This window comes from Sebastes fasciatus, chromosome 14, assembly GCF_043250625.1.
Source record: "Sebastes fasciatus isolate fSebFas1 chromosome 14, fSebFas1.pri, whole genome shotgun sequence".
Lineage (NCBI taxonomy): Eukaryota > Metazoa > Chordata > Actinopteri > Perciformes > Sebastidae > Sebastes > Sebastes fasciatus.
The window spans coordinates 25,903,480-25,925,705 of NC_133808.1; the positions used below are offsets into that span (position 1 = coordinate 25,903,480).

General features: G+C 40.3%; 2 protein-coding genes across 3 annotated transcripts; both read left to right on the forward strand.

Moving 5' to 3' along the window:
- The first annotated feature begins 4,933 nt into the window (after positions 1-4,933).
- On the forward strand, positions 4,934-20,281 carry LOC141781730 (eosinophil peroxidase-like). 2 transcript variants are annotated; one of them, XR_012596937.1, is made up of 14 exons: positions 4,934-4,982; positions 5,148-5,216; positions 5,541-5,628; positions 5,748-5,923; positions 6,018-6,150; positions 6,402-6,531; positions 6,875-7,081; positions 7,166-7,526; positions 7,711-7,871; positions 7,964-8,222; positions 8,686-8,856; positions 8,975-9,212; positions 9,299-9,595; positions 19,918-20,281. XR_012596937.1 is itself a non-coding variant. In XM_074657525.1 (13 exons), the coding sequence occupies exons 2-13, from the start codon at positions 5,150-5,152 to the stop codon at positions 9,504-9,506; spliced, it is 2,199 nt and encodes a 732-aa protein (XP_074513626.1). In that variant the 5' UTR covers positions 4,934-4,982; positions 5,148-5,149; the 3' UTR covers positions 9,507-9,950. The 2 variants fall into 2 exon arrangements, 1 of the variants encoding a protein (XP_074513626.1); XM_074657525.1 differs by lacking the exon at positions 19,918-20,281 and having other exon boundaries at positions 9,299-9,950.
- LOC141782186 (eosinophil peroxidase-like) lies at positions 15,320-19,868 on the forward strand. Its single transcript, XM_074658249.1, has 13 exons — positions 15,320-15,367; positions 15,533-15,601; positions 15,926-16,013; positions 16,134-16,309; positions 16,404-16,536; positions 16,787-16,916; positions 17,262-17,468; positions 17,555-17,915; positions 18,100-18,260; positions 18,353-18,611; positions 19,047-19,217; positions 19,336-19,573; positions 19,660-19,868. The coding sequence occupies exons 2-13, from the start codon at positions 15,535-15,537 to the stop codon at positions 19,865-19,867; spliced, it is 2,199 nt and encodes a 732-aa protein (XP_074514350.1). The 5' UTR covers positions 15,320-15,367; positions 15,533-15,534; the 3' UTR covers position 19,868.
- Positions 20,282-22,226: the final 1,945 nt, after the last annotated feature.

Below are 22,226 nucleotides of genomic sequence, written 5' to 3' on the forward strand. Positions count from 1 at the left end.
TTAAATCTCTCCATCACAAAGATGCTGACGGATTTCTCCTGTTCCGGGAATGCCTGTGAACTGTGTGAACGCAGACTGGCTTGAGTCATCCATTTGCCTGAGCCTGTGCTTTTGGATGGCCATATTGTTCCCAAAATGATTTTCATCTTAGCCAACTCCAGGTCATCAAACCGAATAACCAATCTCTGACGTTTCTCCCCAAGAGGAGGACGAATAGGACTATGCACTCTCTTTCCGTTCTCCTTTTTCTCCTTTTTCTCCTTATTCTCCTTATTCTCATCCTCCTCCTCCTCCTCCAAACAACAACCTGAATCTGACGTAGTCACATCAACATCCTCGCTCTCTTCTTCAGATGAGGCCTCTTTGTTCTCTTCTTTCACAGGGCTCTTATTCATAGCAACAGCCATCTTTATCATCAGCTTCATCACAGCCCAATCCTCGATGCTCAACACCGTCATGATGGTTGAAGGACCCAGAATTTCCCCCTCACCCAGCTGGTACATCCACAGCTCACCCAACTCATACTTGAACACATAACCCCAGGATCCAGACATCCAGGGATATAGAGACCATTCTTCATGCAGAGATCCTGAAGGAGGAGGCATCTGAGTACGGCACAGATACATCATACATCTCTTTGGAGCTCCTGGTACCACAGTAACATCTTGATAAACTGTTACAGGCGTCTGACTGAGCAATGATGAGGACCAGCCATCAGAAGGTTTTCTGTTAGAGGAAGACGAAGCCTCTTCTTCTTCCAAAGGCTTACAATTCTCCATTTCAATCGTAATCAACGCTTGAGGATCCATGCCGAGTACAAGGTAGGAGGAAAGAATGAAAAATCCACTTTATTCTATCTTAAAAAACCCCACCCTCCCCTCTCATTTTTTTTTTACCCCCCGCCTCCGGCGGATTAAAAAATTCACACGGAGGAGGGGGGAAATACGCCTACCATGATGTAGCGTGGGAAAAAAGGGGGGTGGGCGTGGTTTCCGGTATGAGGGGGGATACAGGAAGCCAATTCGTTCCGGAAATTCCAATTCGTTCCGGAAATTCCTGATTAGTCTCACCTGTCAAAATGAGTTTGACATGAAGTGGGCCCCTATTCTCTCTAAAGTATTCTGACTTTGTTACATTACACCACTGTTGAAGATCAGCTGCTCACATTCAGCTGTGTCAACCCAGATGAACTCATTAAAAAGACCACACTGGTGGATTTGCAGGTGTTAGTCTGATATCTTCAAACTGCATATATTTATTTTTCCTTTACACGATAAGCCAAAGGCTTGAAAGTAACTTGACAACCTTTAAAGTGAAGTGTTAATTGCCTTTATATAATTTGTTGTGTTATTATTACTCACAAAGGATAATACAGTTACTATATGGAAACTGTTTTTGAATTTGCTTTCAAGGACATTCTGACTTTGTCACGGTGGCTTGTATCACACATTTTTCAAGTCACTGAAAATCGGTTTTCTTTGTGTGTTGAAATGAATGGAATCCAGCTGCAGATTTGGCAGTAGGTTTGGGAAACGGCTGGCAGTATTTTTAAATAATATTCTAACATTTTGGGAAATAGGCTTATTCATTTTTCCTGCCAAGAGTTAGATGAGAAGATCAATAACACAGATATGTTACAACAATGAATTCTGGTTTACATGCTGTAACTATGTCCGGCAAGCTCATGGTAACAAGTCACAGCACCCGGCTGCTGTTCACCAAGACACAGGTTTTAGCTCTTTTAGCTCCGAGCAGTTTGACAAGCCTGCTCAAGGATGTAAAGGTGAAAATGTTGACATCCTAGAGAGTAAACCTAAAACAGACTTCAGCTTTAAATGTCTTTTATTGAGTTTTTTTCCTCCAAATGTTTGTTTTAACTAATTATATTTTTATATTTTTTGTAAATTTAAATATTACTAGTGCAGTGCCTGTTCGGTGTGCTGAACAATTACAAATTACTGGCCTATGATACATGATGTGGTTTATGAGCTGTCAATCATCCTTCACTGCTGAAATGGAAAATACCTTTTCTGGCACGGCATATGACGTTTGAGCACTGCTTGGAATTTTTTTTTTCCTTCTCGTAAACTCCATGTGTTTAGGTATGTGCAGTGATGCATTTATTAACTTTTGTTACCTGAAGTAAAGGAAGTTTGTTTTTATTTATTTATTTTTGTTTCAACCTGGCAGTCACTATTAATAGCCAGACTGGATTTCATCTTACACACCATGTGTTTATAATTAATTACATAATCTACAAACTGATGATCCGTTGAGGAAAATGCAACACAAATGCTTTATGTTTCTGAAAGATTATTGTTTCTCATATTAAATGCGAATCATGTTGATTAAAGGAATAGTTCAACATTCAGGGAAATATTTGTTTTGTTGCGGACAGAGAAGATCGATAAAACTAAGTGGTATCAACTCCCACAGTTGTCCTTAGCTGAGCTTAGGAACTTTTACTGTTCATTCTGTTCTCGGTCAAATACCGAGGCTTTGTCTCGGCCATCAGCGTGAAACTGCTGCACAAAGTATCTGTATGAGACACACCGGACTTTCCATTAAGATCAATCCATCCTCTGCATCCCGTTTGAACAGCAATCACTCAGAGCAAAAAGACACACATAGGGTGGGTGTGAGGGGTAGTGGATGGTGGATGGGTCCAACAAACACCAAACACATCCAGGAGTCTCATCCAGGAGACCCCTAGTCATTTTAAGTCCAACCATGTAGTTTCTTCCTAAACCTGACTAAGTGGTTTTGTTGCCTAAACTTAGAGTGACGCCAAGGGGCGGCAGTTTGTGACGAGTTGGGATGAGAACTAGTTGCACTGTTTAGTAAACTAACTGTAAGTTGGACCATGTTGTGGCTTTGTCAGACAGCAGAGAGTCTTGATAAGCTGGTAACATAACTCCTGTCAACGTATTCTTATACCACGGTTTGTATGATATCATGTGAAAAAGTTATTCCTCCTTTTTCGTTCATTTTCCTACAAAAATGCTGCAACACGTGTCAATTTTTGCTCGTTACATGCATACAGTATTTTCGAAAATAAACGTTGACTTCTACTTGTTTAGGATCAGGAAAAGATCGTGGTTTGGGTTCAATTGACTCCGGAAGTGACGCTACTTAAGTATGTCAGTTATGCGACAAATAAATCAACGTGTACTTCTGGTTTCACACGGAACATGAACGCGGGTGTTCTGGGAAAAAGTCTGGTATTTTTTGAGTCACTCATCCACCCCAACCTCCTCCCTACACAGCGTTTACCGCTCTTTATGTTTCCTGGTCCACGATTATGTTAATTACACACAAATTGATTTTGTGGGATATATACGAATTACAGTACATTACTTTTCGTATATATAGCTGCGAACAGTGTATGAAACCAGCCTGGTTCTGTGACAGACAAACTCCCATTTAAAATAACAAGGAAGATGATTTCGTTTCTTAAAAAGTATCTAACCTCTAACTATCTATCTAAAGGAAGCATAGCAGGCCTAACAGCCGGGAATAGTTTGCGTGTCAGGGTCTTTTTCGGTATTACACTGACGGGAATGGACTGGCAGATAGTAGAAGCATGAGGAAATAAAAGATGCCAAACTTTAAAAGCCACTTAGTGATTCACCGAGACTGCCTGGTATGCATCTAGGCTAATTGGAGCTGGCAAATTCAACAGACCAATGAAATAATAATTATGTAATAAAGTGGTGAAGAATTTGCCCTACTTCTTGTTTGAGGAAGTGGATTGGTAATTAACATCCACAACTGTCACGAAGACATTATGGTAAGAGACCAGAAGGTTAACATGCCAAAAAACAACTTATATCATTGAATCTGACAGTGATACAACACAAAGCAACAATGTTCACAAGAGAGAAAAAGAAATCAAGGCACACTGATTTAGTAAATACTGTAGGTATAAAAGTTTAAAAAAAGCCTTTATTATTGTGGCTAAATGATTCAAAACCTGTTTCATGCCTACTTTCTCAATGAATAGGCCTAATTAGTAAATAAATAAATATATAATAAGATTTGGAGATGGTTTTGGCATTATGTGTTGTACTATTTCAGCCATGAAGGCTGTTATGTAATCTCATAATCTCTGAACATGACTACTGTGTGCTGCTGGTGGTAATTCCCATTATTGTTGTCGCATGCGTTTGTTTCGACCTATATTTGGACTCTGCCAGTCCACATGTTTGTCACACCTTCATCATTATCTTGGCCTCTTTTGTTAAACTGGAAATTTCTCTCAATTAATAGGCCTAATTATAGCTAACACATATCTAATAAGATTTGGAGATGGTTTCTTTTTTAATGTTTGTTTCCTCATATTCGGTCCTAACTGTCTTCATCAGCAGTAAAGAAAAACAACACAGGCTTTTTTTTTACATTAACCAAGTAGTTTTGTTGCCTAAACCTAACCAATCGTTTCACAACGTTAAACACTTGGCATTGCGTTTCTGCAAGCGTGATACGAGAATGATATGAAACTTATTTTTGGTTCAGAAACATCCAATGCATCCAATCATTTCAGGGGTGTTTCACCCAGATAATTCTTCTGAACTAGGCTCTGTTTGCATTTGTGCATTTTTTCATAACTCGCTATTTGTCAGTTGTGCTTTTAACTTAATAATGTGTATGATTAGCATTCAGAACACACAAGAAGTCAGTGGGAGTCAATATAGCGCTTGGTGAAATACTGGGCTGAGGTTTGACCAATGTTCTGACCAGTGTTAGTGTTTTTGTATTGCTGTTGGGTTCATTATTTTAGAGATGGTTTCATGCTGTAACAGTTTCCTGTTCAACCACACGTCATTTTTTGGAACCTGATCAAACAATGATGCCTCAGGCGTGGCAAATGGGTGTTTCCTGCCACTCTAACCTGTGTATATATACACCAACAAAATTTAGTTTGAGACACCGACTCCTGACTGCAGCTGGAGGATCAGGGTGGGACTTCCAAAACATCCCAGGTACAGCGGTCAAGCTTCTTCTTGCCTAACTTTTTAACTTTTGTATAGTTTTTCTTCACGCTTACGAATAGCAGATGTACTTCAGTCAACCATGCTCTCTTGTATATTCAGTATTTTATCAGTTGATTGGCGTGTATTTAACAGGAATATGTCTGTCTTTTTCAGAGATGAAGAGCTTTTTGTGCCTGATAGCAGCGGGTCTTTACCTGTGTTTACAAAACCACGTGAATGCTGGTGAGTAATACCTCGATCACACTGAGTTAAATAAATACAGTCATTATAAATGTGTATAAAAAGCCTCTTTCTACAGCTTATTTTGCCATTTTTGATCAAAGCTAAATACAGAAGGTCACCGATGAACACGATAGTTTTTTGCTGTAATTACTAAATTGATATTGTGCACCTGAAAGAAACCTGCATTGTAGCTTCAGTAACCTACTTAAAAAAACATCAATATTAACAGAGAATGAGAAAATAAAGAAACCACGGAGAAAGGTGACTGGATTGTGTTTACGACAGCAGAAAGCAGACTAACTGAAAGATGTTATGTGCCTTCAGAACCAAGATTGAGCAGAAGTATCATCGAAAGAGCCGTGATTGAAGCCAAGGCCACAGTGGACTCAGCTTATGAGTACTCCAGAAGAGAGTGAGTGACCAAACCTGCTGAACTGCTGCACAAGTTCTGCAGTGATAGAAAAATAAATGTGACGATATAATATAGGCCTGCATTCAAATCATGCATGCAAATCTTTCCACGCAACACAGGAGCGTTGATCGTGTGAGGAGGAATGCAGTGAGTCCTTCAGACATCCTGCGGTTGTTGAAGCAGCCTGTTGGGCTAACCCGTACTGCCGTGCGTGCTGCTGACTATATGGATAACGCCATTAAACTGATCAAGAGGTCTTCACATGGACGTCAAAAACGCTCCATCAATGCGACAGGTATGTATCCGAAATAGGTTCTTTTAATTTTGCATAGAGGTGGCTGCAAGTCACAGCTTTGTTAATTTTTCTACTTCCTGTCTCTGTTGATTAGATCTGATCTCTGAGGAGGATCTGCAGGTCATTGCTGATCTGACAGGCTGCACTCCCCGACATCGTCTCCCTTCCTGCAAGACCACTCCTAACTTAAACAAGTTTCGCACTGCAAGCAGCGTCTGCAACAACAGGTGAGGCAGCTGCTAAGTAGCAACTTTGAGATTGACAGGTGAAGGAAAAGAACAAGTGACAAATATGTCCACAGCTAACTGGCTGCTTGATTTGTTTACCCCGGGGCCAAAGTTAATCTTGCCAAAGACTTTCCTCCCACTTCTCTGTCTGTTTGTTACAAATGGGAGTAGACAGTAATTGCCAGTATGCGAGACAAAGACAATGTAATAATTAGTTGAATAAATTATTAAATTCTTATTTCTTTGTCTAGAAACAACAATCTCTGGGGATCCTCCAACACACCTTTCACCCGCTGGCTCCCTGCTGAGTACCAGGATAGAATCTCTCTGCCCAAAGGCTGGGACCCTAAGCGAAGAGTCAACAGACGTCTTCTTCCTTTGGTACTATATAGATATACAGTATATATACAGTATTATTTTGGCGAGGAAAAATTGTCATGTCCATTTTCAAAGGGGTCCCTTGACCTCTGACCTCAAGATATGTGAATGTAAATGGGTTCTATGGGTACCCATGAGTCTCCCCTTTAAAGACATGCTCACTTTATGATAACCACATGCAGTTTGGGGCAAGTCATAGTCAAGTCAACACACTGACACACTGACAGCTGTTGTTGCCTGTTGGGCTGCAGTTTGCCATGTTATGATTTGAGACAAATCTCAAATTTCCCTTTAAGGTACCTTTTGTATAGATAATATATGCTCATTGTCTACATCCTGTCTTCAGGTACGGGAAGTGTCCAACAGAATTCTGCGAACAGAAAACTCTGATGTGGAGAGCGACCCACTCTACACTCACATGGTGACAATATTTGGCCAGTGGACTGACCACGACATGACCTTCACTCCTCACTCTCCTGTCATCCGTTCATTCAATACGGGTATTGACTGTGAGAAGAGCTGTGAACGTACAGAGCCCTGCTTCCCCATTCAGGTCAGTGTCGTCGCATTACAAAAGAAAAAGACATGAATACGTCTAAAACACACACATGCTAACTGCATCTTGTCATCTGAACAGATTCCCAGGAACGACCCCCGCTTTGGCAGGAACTCAGAAGAGTGCATCCCTTTCTTCCGCTCATCAGCAGCTTGTGGTTCTGGCAACACAGGCCACGTCTTTGGTGCAAGCACCGTCCGTCAGCAGATGAACTCTCTCACAGCTTTCATCGACGCAGGTCAGGTGTACGGTGCAGACGATGTCAAAGCTCGTTTCCTACGCAACCTCACCTCAGATAAGGGCCTGCTGAGGGTCAACTCTCAGTACGAAGACAACGGCCGCGAGCTCCTGCCCTTCGCCCCCATGGCTTCCAGCATATGTGCCAACCGAGCCCGCATTACTAAAGACGTTAATGCAGTGGAGGTGCCCTGCTTTGTGGCTGGTGAGTGGCAGCAAAAACACTGATGTAGGATGTTTTTTACATAATATGTACAACAGTATGTAGAATACAATACCAATAACTCGATCTCAAGTATGACACATTGTGGTTGTCATGGTTAACGCAGCTGAGGTAAGTCAACCCATAATTGCGGTTATTAAAAGCAGCCGTCTGCTTTGTCCCCCAGGTGACGAGCGCACCAACGAGCACATTGGTCTGACCGCTGTTCACACACTGTTCATGCGTGAGCACAACCGTCTGGCACGTGCTCTGGCCAAACTCAACCCTCACTGGGACGGAGAGACACTGTACCAGGAATCGCGCAAGATCATGGGAGGATATTCCCAGGTTAGAGAGGGGAAATTTTGCATTCATGATTTAAGGGATGGATGGTATGTCCTTGAATGGTTTAGGTAACTAAACTTTTTTGTCTCTTATAGGTTCTGACTTACAGAGACTACTTACTTCACATTGTTGGTCCGGACTTCATTACCAGTCATCTGTCCACCTACCCTGGTTATGATGAAAACGTGGATCCCAGGATCGCCAATGTGTTCGCCACGGCTGCCTACAGATTCGCCCACCTGATGGTTCAGCCTTTCATGTTTCGTCTCAATGAGCAGTACCAGGAGCACCAGGATTACCCCAGCCCACTGCTGCACAAAGCCTTCTTCACACCGTGGAGGATCACCTTTGAAGGTATGGCCAAGATCGTTAACTTGTTAGTATTCATCTTAATTGGAAATATTAAATCACTAGAGGAAAGATGAACATCAGACAGGAGAGAATGCATGACTTAGTCCAACTGAGTGCAGGTGATTTCAGTAGGGTGAATCATTTCTTACTTGCTTCCTGACAGGAGCGCTGCTCAGCAGTCAGTGCTGCCACTGATGGCTGGAGGGTTTATTGCAATAATACTGATGTAGAAGCATTGGCTGCTACAATGTGCTATGCAAGCAGACAATTGTCTACTTACAATGGACTGTTGGTACCAAACTGTAAAAACTGTACTGGTCTCCTGGGCAAAAGTGCCATATTTTTGGTCCCACCAAACCACCCTGACCGCTTCCATACGCGACGTTCCCCGGTCTTATACATGAACGGTGTATGAGAACAGCCTGCAGTAGTTAACACTTAAAATGTCTTCCCTTGTATTCTTCAGGTGGTGTGGACCCAATCATCAGGGGCCTGGTGGGTAGTAAGGCCAAGCTGAACACGCAGGATAACATGTTGTCTGATGAGCTGAGGGAGAGACTGTTTCAATTCTCCAGCCAGTTGGCACTGGACCTGGCCTCCCTCAACCTGCAGAGAGGCAGAGACCATGGACTCCCTGGTACTACTCTCATTTAGTCTTTCTATTGATTTTGTCTGCATCTGAGCCTTTCCAGGCATTACCGATCATACGTTTTCTTAAACATGGCTATATTTTCTCCCTTTGTGTCCCTTTTCAGGCTACAACGAATGGCGGAAGTTCTGTGGGCTGTCACAGCCACGAAATCGTCGAGAGCTGTCAAAAGTGCTGAAAAACAGAAAGCTGGCCAAGGAACTGATTTCTCTCTACCGCAAACCTGACAACATCGATGTGTGGCTGGGAGGAGTGGCTGAACCGTTTGTCCCTGGAGGAAGAGTGGGACCCCTGTTTGCATGCTTGATCGCCACCCAGTTCCAGAAGGTCCGCCAAGGAGACCGGTAAGCACTGAACTAAACATGTACTGAAGATGTGGAGATAGCTGTGTTAGTCGCACTTTCAAACATGAACAAACTGTCAATTTCAGATTTTGGTGGGAGAACAAGGGAGTCTTCACTAAGGACCAGAGGTACTCCCTGAAACAGACCTCACTCGCCCGCATCATCTGTGACAACACCGGTATCACTGAGGTACCAGCCCAGCCCTTCCAGTACCGGCCCAGACGATCCGGTTACACTAAATGTAGCAAAATCCCGGAGTTTGACCTCAGTCCCTGGAAGGAGATTGTTCATTAGTAATCCTCACTACAGCGGTTTGACAAAAGACAGCTACATCTCAGGGCGTCTGATTTTACTGTGTAAGATGAGACTTTTGTATATAGTATGTATATGATCATCATAATGTACTTGATTTCGGACCCCAGGAAGACTAACTGGTGCCATTGGTATCAGCTAACGGGGATCCTTTTTAAATAAATAAATAAATTATACGAAATAGATCAACTACTGGAAATGAACGTGATTGATATGAGTGCCAGCTATCAGTTGAAATGTGATATTTTCTTATTTTCTTATTTTTGTTGTAAATGACATATCTGATTAATTGTAAATACAGTAATGTACATTACATGGTGTGTATTTTTCAAAAACAAATATGTGGAATATGGTTTTGTTTGTCTTAAGAGTTTAAGATTTACATCACCTTACAGAAAGTGTAATAAATAAGTTCTATTCGAATAACTATGACTCAGTGTAAATAATATGTATAATAAAGATCATATATAATAATAATCATATTGATCGTACTGTGTGTCATTGCTTGAGCTCTTACAATTTTTATCTGCATGATCTTTAAACTATGAATTATTAGAAAATGTGTTTAGAAAGCATGATTTATGATATGCTTTATATATACTTGAAGTATGCCATTTTGCTTATGTGAGCTCCAAATGTGTGAGCAGTGTTTGCTGTTTAGTTTGGTTAACATTCACCATGTAGGAATAAAAATGATGGTTAGTTGATAATAATTTTAACCAACCAATAAATACCTACAACTCCAAAGTATATTTAAACAACATTTTATATATAAAAACAGCTTTTCCCCCTCATACTGTAGTTCCTCTCTGAGCTCTCATCTTCCTCTGTGGCACTATAAAGTACTGATTTGATCTTTTTTAAGTATTAAAACCTCTTCTAAAACAACCAATATCCAACAATATTATCAAAATCTAGCATGTTTTTATTTATTTAGTCATAGTGTTTTTCTTTAACAAATCTATCCACATAATGCAACACAGTCTCACTGCACTTAGTGAATATTATGAAAATTGAATTGCAGTAATAATCAATAATTGTTAAGGCTACTTCTTAACACCCTTCTCCCTGGAATAGCTGCAGGGCATCAGACTGCGGCACAACTATCCTGCCTGGTGGGCAAATACAGAAATGTCAGAGCCACTCTGAATATCCTCAAAATGCATGGATTTTCTACCTCCTTAGAAGCTTTTATAATATAACATAAGCCTTAGCATTTCTTCTAATTTAGTTATTATGGCCTAGAACACCGTGAATATGGAACATATTGTGAGTACAATATATGTCCTGGCTCACAATTATCCTGGCGTTGCAGATGATTACTTGCTCTTATTTTTGAGAGAACACGGCCATCAAATACGAGTCCGTTCAGTCATTAGTGCTCCTATAGAGTCACATATTTTGCCGTATTTGAGGCCTGTTCGGCAAACAATTTCTTCATTTTAGTGTACTTTCTTAAGGCTGACTTTTTCGCCCGTCAACTTTTAGATATACTCTCACATGAATCCACGTGGTGGATGAAATACCTGAATGCCACACTTGAATAAAAGTACATATCTATCCAGAATATGACTTTAGTAGAAGTTCAAGTCACCTATTAGAATTTGACTGACTGATATTTACTGTACTTAAGTGCATTTGATATCAGAAAATTGCAATACTTAAGTATTGAAAGTAAACGTACAAGTAAATGCTGTTGAAAGTTATGAAGTTTATTCCTCTAAACATGTAGACCACATTAAAATGGAAGTAGCATGATGATCTGACATGCAACCTACCTGGATTTGAGTGGAAATCGCAACTTAACTACGGATTTGAGAGCACTTTGTTTGCACTTGCGCATCACGTGAATGATATAACTTGCACTGCTTGCTTGGACCACTGTTTGCTTGCAATAGCAACCAGTAACGAAGATGCTTAGGGGAAATGTATCGGAGTAAAAGTACACATTTTATTTTGGAAATGTAGTGGAGTAGAAGTGAAAGTTGACAGAAAAAAAACAAACTAAAAAGCACAAATACTCTCAAAAAATACTTAAATACTGTAATAAAGTATTCTGACTTTGTTACATTACACCACTGTTGAAGATCAGCTGCTCACATTCAGCTGTGTCAACCCAGATGAACTCATTAAAAAGACCACACTGGTGGATTTGCAGGTGTTAGTCTGATATCTTCAAACTGCATATATTTATTTTTCCTTTACACGATAAGCCAAAGGCTTGAAAGTAACTTGACAACCTTTAAAGTGAAGTGTTAATTGCCTTTATATAATTTGTTGTGTTATTATTACTCACAAAGGATAATACAGTTACTATATGGAAACTGTTTTTGAATTTGCTTTCAAGGACGTTCTGACTTTGTCACGGTGGCTTGTATCACACATTTTTCAAGTCACTGAAAATCGGTTTTCTTTGTGTGTTGAAATGAATGGAATCCAGCTGCAGATTTGGCAGTAGGTTTGGGAAACGGCTGGCAGTATTTTTAAATAATATTCTAACATTTTGGGAAATAGGCTTATTCATTTTTCCTGCCAAGAGTTAGATGAGAAGATCAATAACACAGATATGTTACAACAATGAATTCTGGTTTACATGCTGTAACTATGTCCGGCAAGCTCATGGTAACAAGTCACAGCACCCGGCTGCTGTTCACCAAGACACAGGTTTTAGCTCTTTTAGCTCCGAGCAGTTTGACAAGCCTGCTCAAGGATGTAAAGGTGAAAATGTTGACATCCTAGAGAGTAAACCTAAAACAGACTTCAGCTTTAAATGTCTTTTATTGAGTTTTTTTCCTCCAAATGTTTGTTTTAACTAATTATATTTTTATATTTTTTGTAAATTTAAATATTACTAGTGCAGTGCCTGTTCGGTGTGCTGAACAATTACAAATTACTGGCCTATGATACATGATGTGGTTTATGAGCTGTCAATCATCCTTCACTGCTGAAATGGAAAATACTTGGCACGGCATATGACGCTTGAGCACTGCTGGGAAGTTTTTTTTTCCTTCTCGTAAACTCCATGTGTTTAGGTATGTGCAGTGATGCATTTATTAACTTTTGTTACCTGAAGTAAAGGAAGTTTGTTTTTATTTATTTATTTTTGTTTCAACCTGGCAGTCACTATTAATAGCCAGACTGGATTTCATCTTACACACCATGTGTTTATAATTAATTACATAATCTACAAACTGATGATCCGTTGAGGAAAATGCAACACAAATGCTTTATGTTTCTGAAAGATTATTGTTTCTCATATTAAATGCGAATCATGTTGATTAAAGGAATAGTTCAACATTCAGGGAAATATTTGTTTTGTGCGGACAGAGAAGATCGATAAAACTAAGTGGTATCAACTCCCACAGTTGTCCTTAGCTGAGCTTAGGAACTTTTACTGTTCATTCTGTTCTCGGTGAAATACCGAGGCTTTGTCTCGGCCATCAGCGTGAAACTGCTGCACAAAGTATCTGTATGAGACACACCGGACTTTCCATTAAGATCAATCCATCCTCTGCATCCCGTTTGAACAGCAATCACTCAGAGCAAAAAGACACACATAGGCTGGGTGTGAGGGGTGGTGGATGGTGGATGGGTCCAACAAACACCAAACACTTTCATCCAGGAGACCCCTAGTCATTTTAAGTCCAACCATGTAGTTTCTTCCTAAACCTGACTAAGTGGTTTTGTTGCCTAAACTTAGAGTGACGCCAAGGGGCGGCAGTTTGTGACAAGTTGGGATGAGAACTAGTTGCACTGTTTAGTAAACTAACTGTAAGTTGGACCATGTTGTGGCTTTGTCAGACAGCAGAGAGTCTTGATAAGCTGGTAACATAACTCCTGTCAACGTATTCTTATACCACGGTTTGTATGATATCATGTGAAAAAGTTATTCCTCCTTTTTCGTTCGTTTTCCAACAAAAATGCTGCAACACGTGTCAATTTTTGCTCGTTACATGCATACAGTATTTTCGAAATTAAACGTTGACTTCTACTTGTTTAGGATCAGGAAAAGATCGTGGTTTGGGTTCAATTGACTCCGGAAGTGACGCTACTTAAGTATGTCAGTTATGCGACAAATAAATCAACGTGTACTTCTGGTTTCACACGGAACACGAACGCGGGTGTTCTGGGAAAAAGTCTGGTATTTTTTGAGTCACTCATCCACCCCAACCTCCTCCCTACACAGCGTTTACCGCTCTTTATGTTTCCTGGTCCACGATTATGTTAATTACACACAAATTGATTTTGTGGGATATATACGAATTACAGTACATTACTTTTCGTATATATAGCTGCGAACAGTGTATGAAACCAGCCTGGTTCTGTGACAGACAAACTCCCATTTAAAATAACAAGGAAGATGATTTCGTTTCTTAAAAAGTATCTAACCTCTAACTATCTATCTAAAGGAAGCATAGCAGGCCTAACAGTCGGGAATAGTTTGCGTGTCAGGGTCTTTTTCGGTATTACACTGACGGGAATGGACTGGCAGATAGTAGAAGCATGAGGAAATAAAAGATGCCAAACTTTAAAAGCCACTTAGTGATTCACCGAGACTGCCTGGTATGCATCTAGGCTAATTGGAGCTGGCAAATTCAACAGACCAATGAAATAATAATTATTTAATGAAGTGGTGAAGAATTTGCCATACTTCTTGTTTGAGGAAGTGGATTGGTAAATAACATCAACAACTGTCACGAAGACATTATGGTAAGAGACCAGAAGGTTAACATGCCAAAAAACAACTTATATCATTGAATGTGACAGTGATAACACGAAGCAACAATGTTCACAAGAGAGAAAAAGAAATCGAGGCACACTGATTTAGTAAATACTGTAGGTATAAAAGTAAAAAAAAAAAAGCCTTTATTATTGTGGCTAAATGATTCAAAACCTGTTTCATGCCTACTTTCTCAATGAATAGGCCTAATTAGCAAATAAATATATAATAAGATTTGGAGATGGTTTTGGCATTATGTGTTGTACTATTTCAGCCATGAAGGCTGTTATGTAATCTAATAATCTCTGAACATGACTACTGTGTGCTGCTGGTGGTAATTCCCATTATTGTTGTTGCATGCGTTTGTTTCGACCTATATTTGGACTCTGCCAGTCCACATGTTTGTCACACCTTCATCATTATCTTGGCCTCTTTTGTTAAACTGGAAATTTGTCTCTTTTTTAATGTTTGTTTCCTCATATTTGGTCCTATCTGTCTTCATCAGCAGTAAAGAAAAACAACACAGGCTTTTTTTTTACATTAACCAAGTAGTTTTGTTGCGTAAACCTAACCAATCGTTTCACAACGTTAAACACTTGGCATTGCGTTTCTGCAAGCGTGATACGAGACTGATATGAAACTTATTTTTGGTTCAGAAACATCCAATGCATCCAATCATTTCAGGGGTGTTTCACCCAGATAATTCTTCTGAACTAGGCTCTGTTTGCATTTGTGCATTTTTTCATAACTCGCTATATGTCAGTTGTGCTTTTAACTTAATAATGTGTATGATTAACATTCAGAACACACAAGAAGTCAGTGGGAGTCAATATAGCGCTTGGTGAAATACTGGGCTGAGGTTTGACCAATGTTCTGACCAGTGTTAGTGTTTTTGTATTGCTGTTGGGTTCATTATTTTAGAGATGGTTTCATGCTGTAACAGTTTCCTGTTCAACCACATGTCATTTTTTGGAACCTGATCAAACAATGATGCCTCAGGCGTGGCAAATGGGTGTTTCCTGCCACTCTAACCTGTGTATATATACACCAACAAAATTTAGTTTGAGACACCGACTCCTGACTGCAGCTGGAGGATCAGAGTGGGACTTCCAAAACATCCCAGGTACAGCGGTCTAGCTTCTTCTTGCCTAACTTTTTAACTTTTGTATAGTTTTTCTTCACGCTTACGAATAGCAGATGTACTTCAGTCAACCATGCTCTCTTGTATATTCAGTATTTTATCAGTTGATTGGCGTGTATTTAACAGGAATATGTCTGTCTTTTTCAGAGATGAAGAGCTTTTTGTGCCTGATAGCTGCGGGTCTTTACCTGTGTTTACAAAACCACGTGAATGCTGGTGAGTAATACCTCGATCACACTGAGTTAAATAAATACAGTCATTATAAATGTGTATAAAAAGCCTCTTTCTACAGCTTATTTTGCCATTTTTGATCAAAGCTAAATACAGAAGGTCACAGATGAACACGATAGTTTTTTGCTGTAATTACTAAATTGATATTGTGCACCTGAAAGAAACCTGCATTGTAGCTTCAGTAACCTACTTAAAAAAACATCAATATTAACAGAGAATGAGAAAATAAAGAAACCACGGAGAAAGGTGACTGGATTGTGTTTACGACAGCAGAAAGCAGACTAACTGAAAGATGTTATGTGCCTTCAGAACCAAGATTGAGCAGAAGTATCATCGAAAGAGCCGTGATTGAAGCCAAGGCCACAGTGGACTCAGCTTATGAGTACTCCAGAAGAGAGTGAGTGACCAAACCTGCTGAACTGCTGCACAAGTTCTGCAGTGATAGAAAAAATAAATGTGACGATATAATATAGGCCTGCATTCAAATCATGCATGCAAATCTTTCCACGCAACACAGGAGCGTTGATCGTGTGAGGAGGAATGCAGTGAGTCCTTCAGACATCCTGCGGTTGTTGAAGCAGCCTGTTGGGCTAACCCGTACTGCCGTGCGTGCTGCTGACTATATGGATAATGCCATTAAACTGATCAAGAGGTCTTCACATGGACGTCAAAAACGCTCCATCAATGCCACAGGTGTGTATCCGAAATAGGTTCTTTTAATTTTTCATACAGGTGGCTGCAAGTCACAGCTTTGTTAATTTTTTTACTTCCTGTCTCTGTTGATTAGATCTGATCTCTGAGGAGGATCTGCAGGTCATTGCTGATCTGACAGGCTGCACTCCCCGACATCGTCTCCCTTCCTGCAAGACCACTCCTAACTTAAACAAGTTTCGCACTGCAAGCAGCGTCTGCAACAACAGGTGAGGCAGCTGCTAAGTAGCAACTTTGAGATTGACAGGTGAAGGAAAAGAACAAGTGACAAATATGTCCACAGCTAACTGGCTGCTTGATTTGTTTACCCTGGGGCCAAAGTTAATCTTGCCAAAGACTTTCCTCCCACTTCTCTGTCTGTTTGTTACAAATGGGAGTATACAGTAATTGCCAGTCTGCGAGACAAAGAGAATGTAATAATTAATTGAATAAATTATCAAATTCTTATTTCTTTCCTAGAAACAACACTCTCTGGGGATCCTCCAACACACCTTTCACCCGCTGGCTCCCTGCTGAGTACCAGGATAGAATCTCTCTGCCCAAAGGCTGGGACCCTAAGCGGAGAGTCAACAGACGTCTTCTTCCTTTGGTACTATATAGATATACAGTATATATACAGTATTATTTTGGCGAGGAAAAATTGTCATGTCCATTTTCAAAGGGGTCCCTTGACCTCTGACCTCAAGATATGTGAATGTAAATGGGTTCTATGGGTACCCATGAGTCTCCCCTTTAAAGACATGCCCACTTTATGATAACCACATGCAGTTTGGGGCAAGTCATAGTCAAGTCAACACACTGACACACTGACACATTGATTGTTGCCTGTTGGGTTCGAGTTTGCCATGTTATGATTTGAGACAAATCTCAAATTTCCCTTTAAGGTACCTTTTGTATAGATAATATATGCTCATTGTCTACATCCTATCTTCAGGTACGGGAAGTGTCCAACAGAATTCTGCGAACAGAAAACTCTGATGTGGAGAGCGACCCACTCTACACTCACATGGTGACAATATTCGGCCAGTGGACTGACCACGACATGACCTTCACTCCTCACTCTCCTGTCATCCGTTCATTCAATACGGGTATTGACTGTGAGAAGAGCTGTGAACGTACAGAGCCCTGCTTCCCCATTCAGGTCAGTGTCGTCGCATTACACAAGAAAAAGACATGAATACGTCTAAAACACACACACATGCTAACTGCATCTTGTCATCTGAACAGATTCCCAGGAACGACCCCCGCTTTGGCAGGAACTCAAAGGAGTGCATCCCCTTCTTCCGCTCATCAGCAGCTTGTGGTTCCGGCAACACAGGCCACGTCTTTGGTGCAAGCACCGTCCGTCAGCAGATGAACTCTCTCACAGCTTTCATCGACGCAGGTCAGGTGTACGGTGCAGACGATGTCAAAGCTCGTTTCCTACGCAACCTCACCTCAGATAAGGGCCTGCTGAGGGTCAACTCTCAGTACGAAGACAACGGCCGCGAGCTCCTGCCCTTCGCCCCCATGGCTTCCAGCATATGTGCCAACCGAGCCCGCATTACTAAAGACGTTAATGCAGTGGAGGTGCCCTGCTTTGTAGCTGGTGAGTGGCAGCAAAAACACTGATGTAGGATGTTTTTTACATAATATGTACAACAGTATGTAGAATACAATACCAATAACTCGATCTCAAGTATGACACATTGTGGTTGTCATGGTTAACACAGCTGAGGTAAGTCAACCCATAATTGTGGTTATTAAAAGCAGCCGTCTGCTTTGTCCCCCAGGTGACGAGCGCACCAACGAGCACATTGGTCTGACCGCTGTTCACACACTGTTCATGCGTGAGCACAACCGTCTGGCACGTGCTCTGGCCAAACTCAACCCTCACTGGGACGGAGAGACACTGTACCAGGAATCGCGCAAGATCATGGGAGGATATTCACAGGTTAGAGAGGGGAAATTTTGCATTCATGATTTAAGGGATGGATGGTATGTCTTTGAATGGTTTAGGTAACTAAACTTTTTTGTCTCTTATAGGTTCTGACTTACAGAGACTACTTACTTCACATTGTTGGTCCGGACTTCATTACCAGTCATCTGTCCACCTACCCTGGTTATGATGAAAACGTGGATCCCAGGATCGCCAATGTGTTCGCCACGGCTGCCTACAGATTCGCCCACCTGATGGTTCAGCCTTTCATGTTTCGTCTCAATGAGCAGTACCAGGAGCACCGGGATTACCCCAGCCCACTGCTGCACAAAGCCTTCTTCACACCGTGGAGGATCACCTTTGAAGGTATGGCCAAGATCTTTAACTTGTTAGTATTCATCTTAATTGGAAATATTAAATCACTAGAGGAAAGATGAACATCAGACAGGAGAGAATGCATGACTTAGTCCAACTGAGTGCAGGTGATTTCAGTAGGGTGAATCATTTCTTACTTGCTTCCTGACAGGAGCGCTGCTCAGCAGTCAGTGCTGCCACTGATGGCTGGAGGGTTTATTGCAATAATACTGATGTAGGAGCATTGGCTGCTATAGTGTGCTATGCAAGCAGACAATTGTCTACTTACAATGGACTGTTGGTACCAAACTGTAAAAACTGTACTGGTTACCACCAATCCACCCTGACCGCTTCCATACGCGACGTTCCCCGGTCTTATACATGAACGGTGTATGAGAACAGCCTGCAGTAGTTAACACTTAAAATGTCTTCCCTTGTATTCTTCAGGTGGTGTGGACCCAATCATCAGGGGCCTGGTGGGTAGTAAAGCCAAGCTGAACACGCAGGATAACATGTTGTCTGATGAGCTGAGGGAGAGACTGTTTCAATTCTCCAGCCAGTTGGCACTGGACCTGGCCTCCCTCAACCTGCAGAGAGGCAGAGACCATGGACTCCCTGGTACTACTCTCATTTAGTCTTTCTATTGATTTTGTCTGCATCTGAGCCTTTCCAGGCATTACCGATCATACGTTATCTTAAACATGGCTATATTTTCTCCCTTTGTGTCCCTTCTCAGGCTACAACGAATGGCGGAAGTTCTGTGGGCTGTCACAGCCACGAAATCGTCGGGAGCTGTCAAAAGTGCTGAAAAACAGAAAGCTGGCCAAGGAACTGATTTCTCTCTACCGCAAACCTGACAACATCGATGTGTGGCTGGGAGGAGTGGCTGAACCGTTTGTCCCTGGAGGAAGAGTGGGACCCCTGTTTGCATGCTTGATCGCCACCCAGTTCCAGAAGGTCCGCCAAGGAGACCGGTAAGCACTGAACTAAACATGTACTGAAGATGTGGAGATAGCTGTGTTAGTCGCACTTTCAAACATGAACAAACTGTCAATTTCAGATTTTGGTGGGAGAACAAGGGAGTCTTCACTAAGGACCAGAGGTACTCCCTGAAACAGACCTCACTCGCCCGCATCATCTGTGACAACACCGGTATCACTGAGGTACCAGCCCAGCCCTTCCAGTACCGGCCCAGACGATCCGGTTACACTAAATGTAGCAAAATCCCGGAGTTTGACCTCAGTCCCTGGAAGGAGATTGTTCATTAGAAATCCTCACTACAGCGTGCATCTGTGTAAGATGAGACTTTTGTATATAGTATGTACATGATAATCATAATATAATTGATTTCGGACCCCAGGAAGACTAACTGGTGCCATTGGTATCAGCTAACAGGGATCCTTTTTAAATAAATAAATAAATCATACGAAATAGATCAACTACTAGAAATGAACGTGATTGATATGAGTGCCAGCTATCAGTTGAAATGTGATATTTTCTTATTTTCTTATTTTTGTTGTAAATGACTGTGACATATCTGATTAATTGTAAATACAGTAATGTACATTACATGGTGTGTATTTTTCAAAAACAAATATGTGGAATATGGTTTTGTTTGTCTTAAGAGTTTAAGATTTACATCACCTTACAGAAAGTGTAATAAATAAGTTCTATTCGAATAACTATGACTCAGTGTAAATAATATGTATAATAAAGATCATATATAATAATAATCATATTGATCGTACTGTGTGTCATTGCTTGAGCTCTTACAATTTTTATCTGCATGATCTTTAAACTATGAATTATTAGAAAATGTGTTTAGAAAGCATGATTTATGATATGCTTTATATATACTTGAAGTATGCCATTTTGCTTATGTGAGCTCCAAATGTGTGAGCAGTGTTTGCTGTTTAGTTTGGTTAACTTTCACCATGTAGGAATAAAAATTATAGTTAGTTGATAATAACGTTAACCAACCAATAAATACCTACAACTCCAAAGTACATTTAAACAACATTTCATATATAAAAGACAGCTTTTCCCCCTCATACTGTAGTTCCTATCTGAGTTCTCATCTTCCTCTGTGGCAATATAAAGTACTGATTTTTTTTTTTTTAATTATTAAAACCTCTTCTAAAACAACCAATATCCAACAATATTATCAAAATCGAGCATGTTTTTATGATTTTTTTTGTCATGGTGACTTTCTTTAACGAATCTATCTAGGTTGACTTTTTCGCCTGTAAACTTTTAGACATACTCTCACATGAATCCACGTGGTGGATGAAGTACCTGAATGCCACACTTGTGTAAAAGTACATATCTAACCAGAATATGACTTTAGTAGAAGTTCAAGTCACCTATTAGAATATTACTGACTGATATTTACTGTACTTAAGTGAATTTAATATAAAAAAAATTACAATACTTAAATATTGAAAGTAAAAGTACAAGCAAATGCTGCTGAGAGTTGTGAAGTTTATTCCTCTAAACATGTAGACCACATTAAAATGGAGGCTACATTACACTTGAAGAAAAAGGAGGATCTTCAAAACTTGAGGGACTTAAAATATGGCAGAGTTAACGCGATAATAAAACAAATTCGTTTCAACGCCACTAACTTCTTTAACGCATTAACGCAATTGATCTTTCTATTAATTGCATGATTGTCCATTGTTGTGTCCATAGAAAGATCAATTGCGTTAATGCGTTAAAGAAATTAGTGGCGTTAAAACAAATTTGCGTTAAGACTTTATTATCGTGTTAACTTTGACAGCACTACTTTAAGTTTTTTAAGTTTTTTTTTCTTCAAGTGTAATGTAGCCTCCATTTTAATGTGGTCTATATGTTTAGATGAATAAACTTCATAACTCTCAGCAGTATTTACTTACTTTTACTTTCAATACTTAAGTATTGTAATTTTCTGATATTAAATGCACTTAAGTACAGTAAATATCAGTCAGTCAAATTCTAATAGGTGACTTGAACTTCTACTAAAGTCATATTCTGGTTAGATATGTACTTTTACTCAAGTGTGGCATTCAGGTACTTCATCCACCACGTGGATTCACGTGAGAGTATGTCTCAAAGTTTACAGGCGAAAAAGTCAGTCTTGAGAAAGTACACTAAATTGAAGAAATTGTTTGCCGAACAGGCCTCAAATACGGCAAAATATGTGACTCTATAGGAGCACTAATGACTGAACTGACTCGTATTTGATGGCCGTGTTCTCTCGAAAATAAGAGCAAGTAATCATCTCCAACGCCAGGATAATTGTGAGCCAGGACATATTGTACTCACAATATGTTCCATGTTCACGGTGTTCTATGCCATAATAACTAAATTAGAAGAAATGCCAAGGCTTATGTTATATTATAAAAGCTTCTAAGGAGGTAGAAAATCCATGCATTTTGAGGATATTCAGAGTGGCTCTGACATTTCTATATTTGCCCACCAGGCAGGATAGTTGTGCCGCAGTCTGATGCCCTGCAGCTATTCCAGGTAGAAGGGTGTTAAGAAGTAGCCTTAACAATTATTGATTATTACTGCAATTCAATTTTCATAATATTCACTAAGTGCAGTGAGACTGTGTTGCATTATGTGGATAGATTTGTTAAAGAAAGA

Bases quoted from the DNA above. Each gene is read 5' to 3' on its own strand.
- LOC141781730 (XM_074657525.1), top strand. From the start codon at position 5,150: ATGAAGAGCTTTTTGTGCCTGATAGCAGCGGGTCTTTACCTGTGTTTA. The intron at 7,527-7,710 runs GTGAGTGGCAGC...TTTGTCCCCCAG, and splicing joins GGTGCCCTGCTTTGTGGCTG to GTGACGAGCGCACCAACGAG. The intron at 7,872-7,963 runs GTTAGAGAGGGG...TGTCTCTTATAG, and splicing joins TCATGGGAGGATATTCCCAG to GTTCTGACTTACAGAGACTA.
- LOC141782186 (XM_074658249.1), top strand. From the start codon at position 15,535: ATGAAGAGCTTTTTGTGCCTGATAGCTGCGGGTCTTTACCTGTGTTTA. The intron at 16,310-16,403 runs GTGTGTATCCGA...TCTGTTGATTAG, and splicing joins ACGCTCCATCAATGCCACAG to ATCTGATCTCTGAGGAGGAT. The intron at 17,916-18,099 runs GTGAGTGGCAGC...TTTGTCCCCCAG, and splicing joins GGTGCCCTGCTTTGTAGCTG to GTGACGAGCGCACCAACGAG.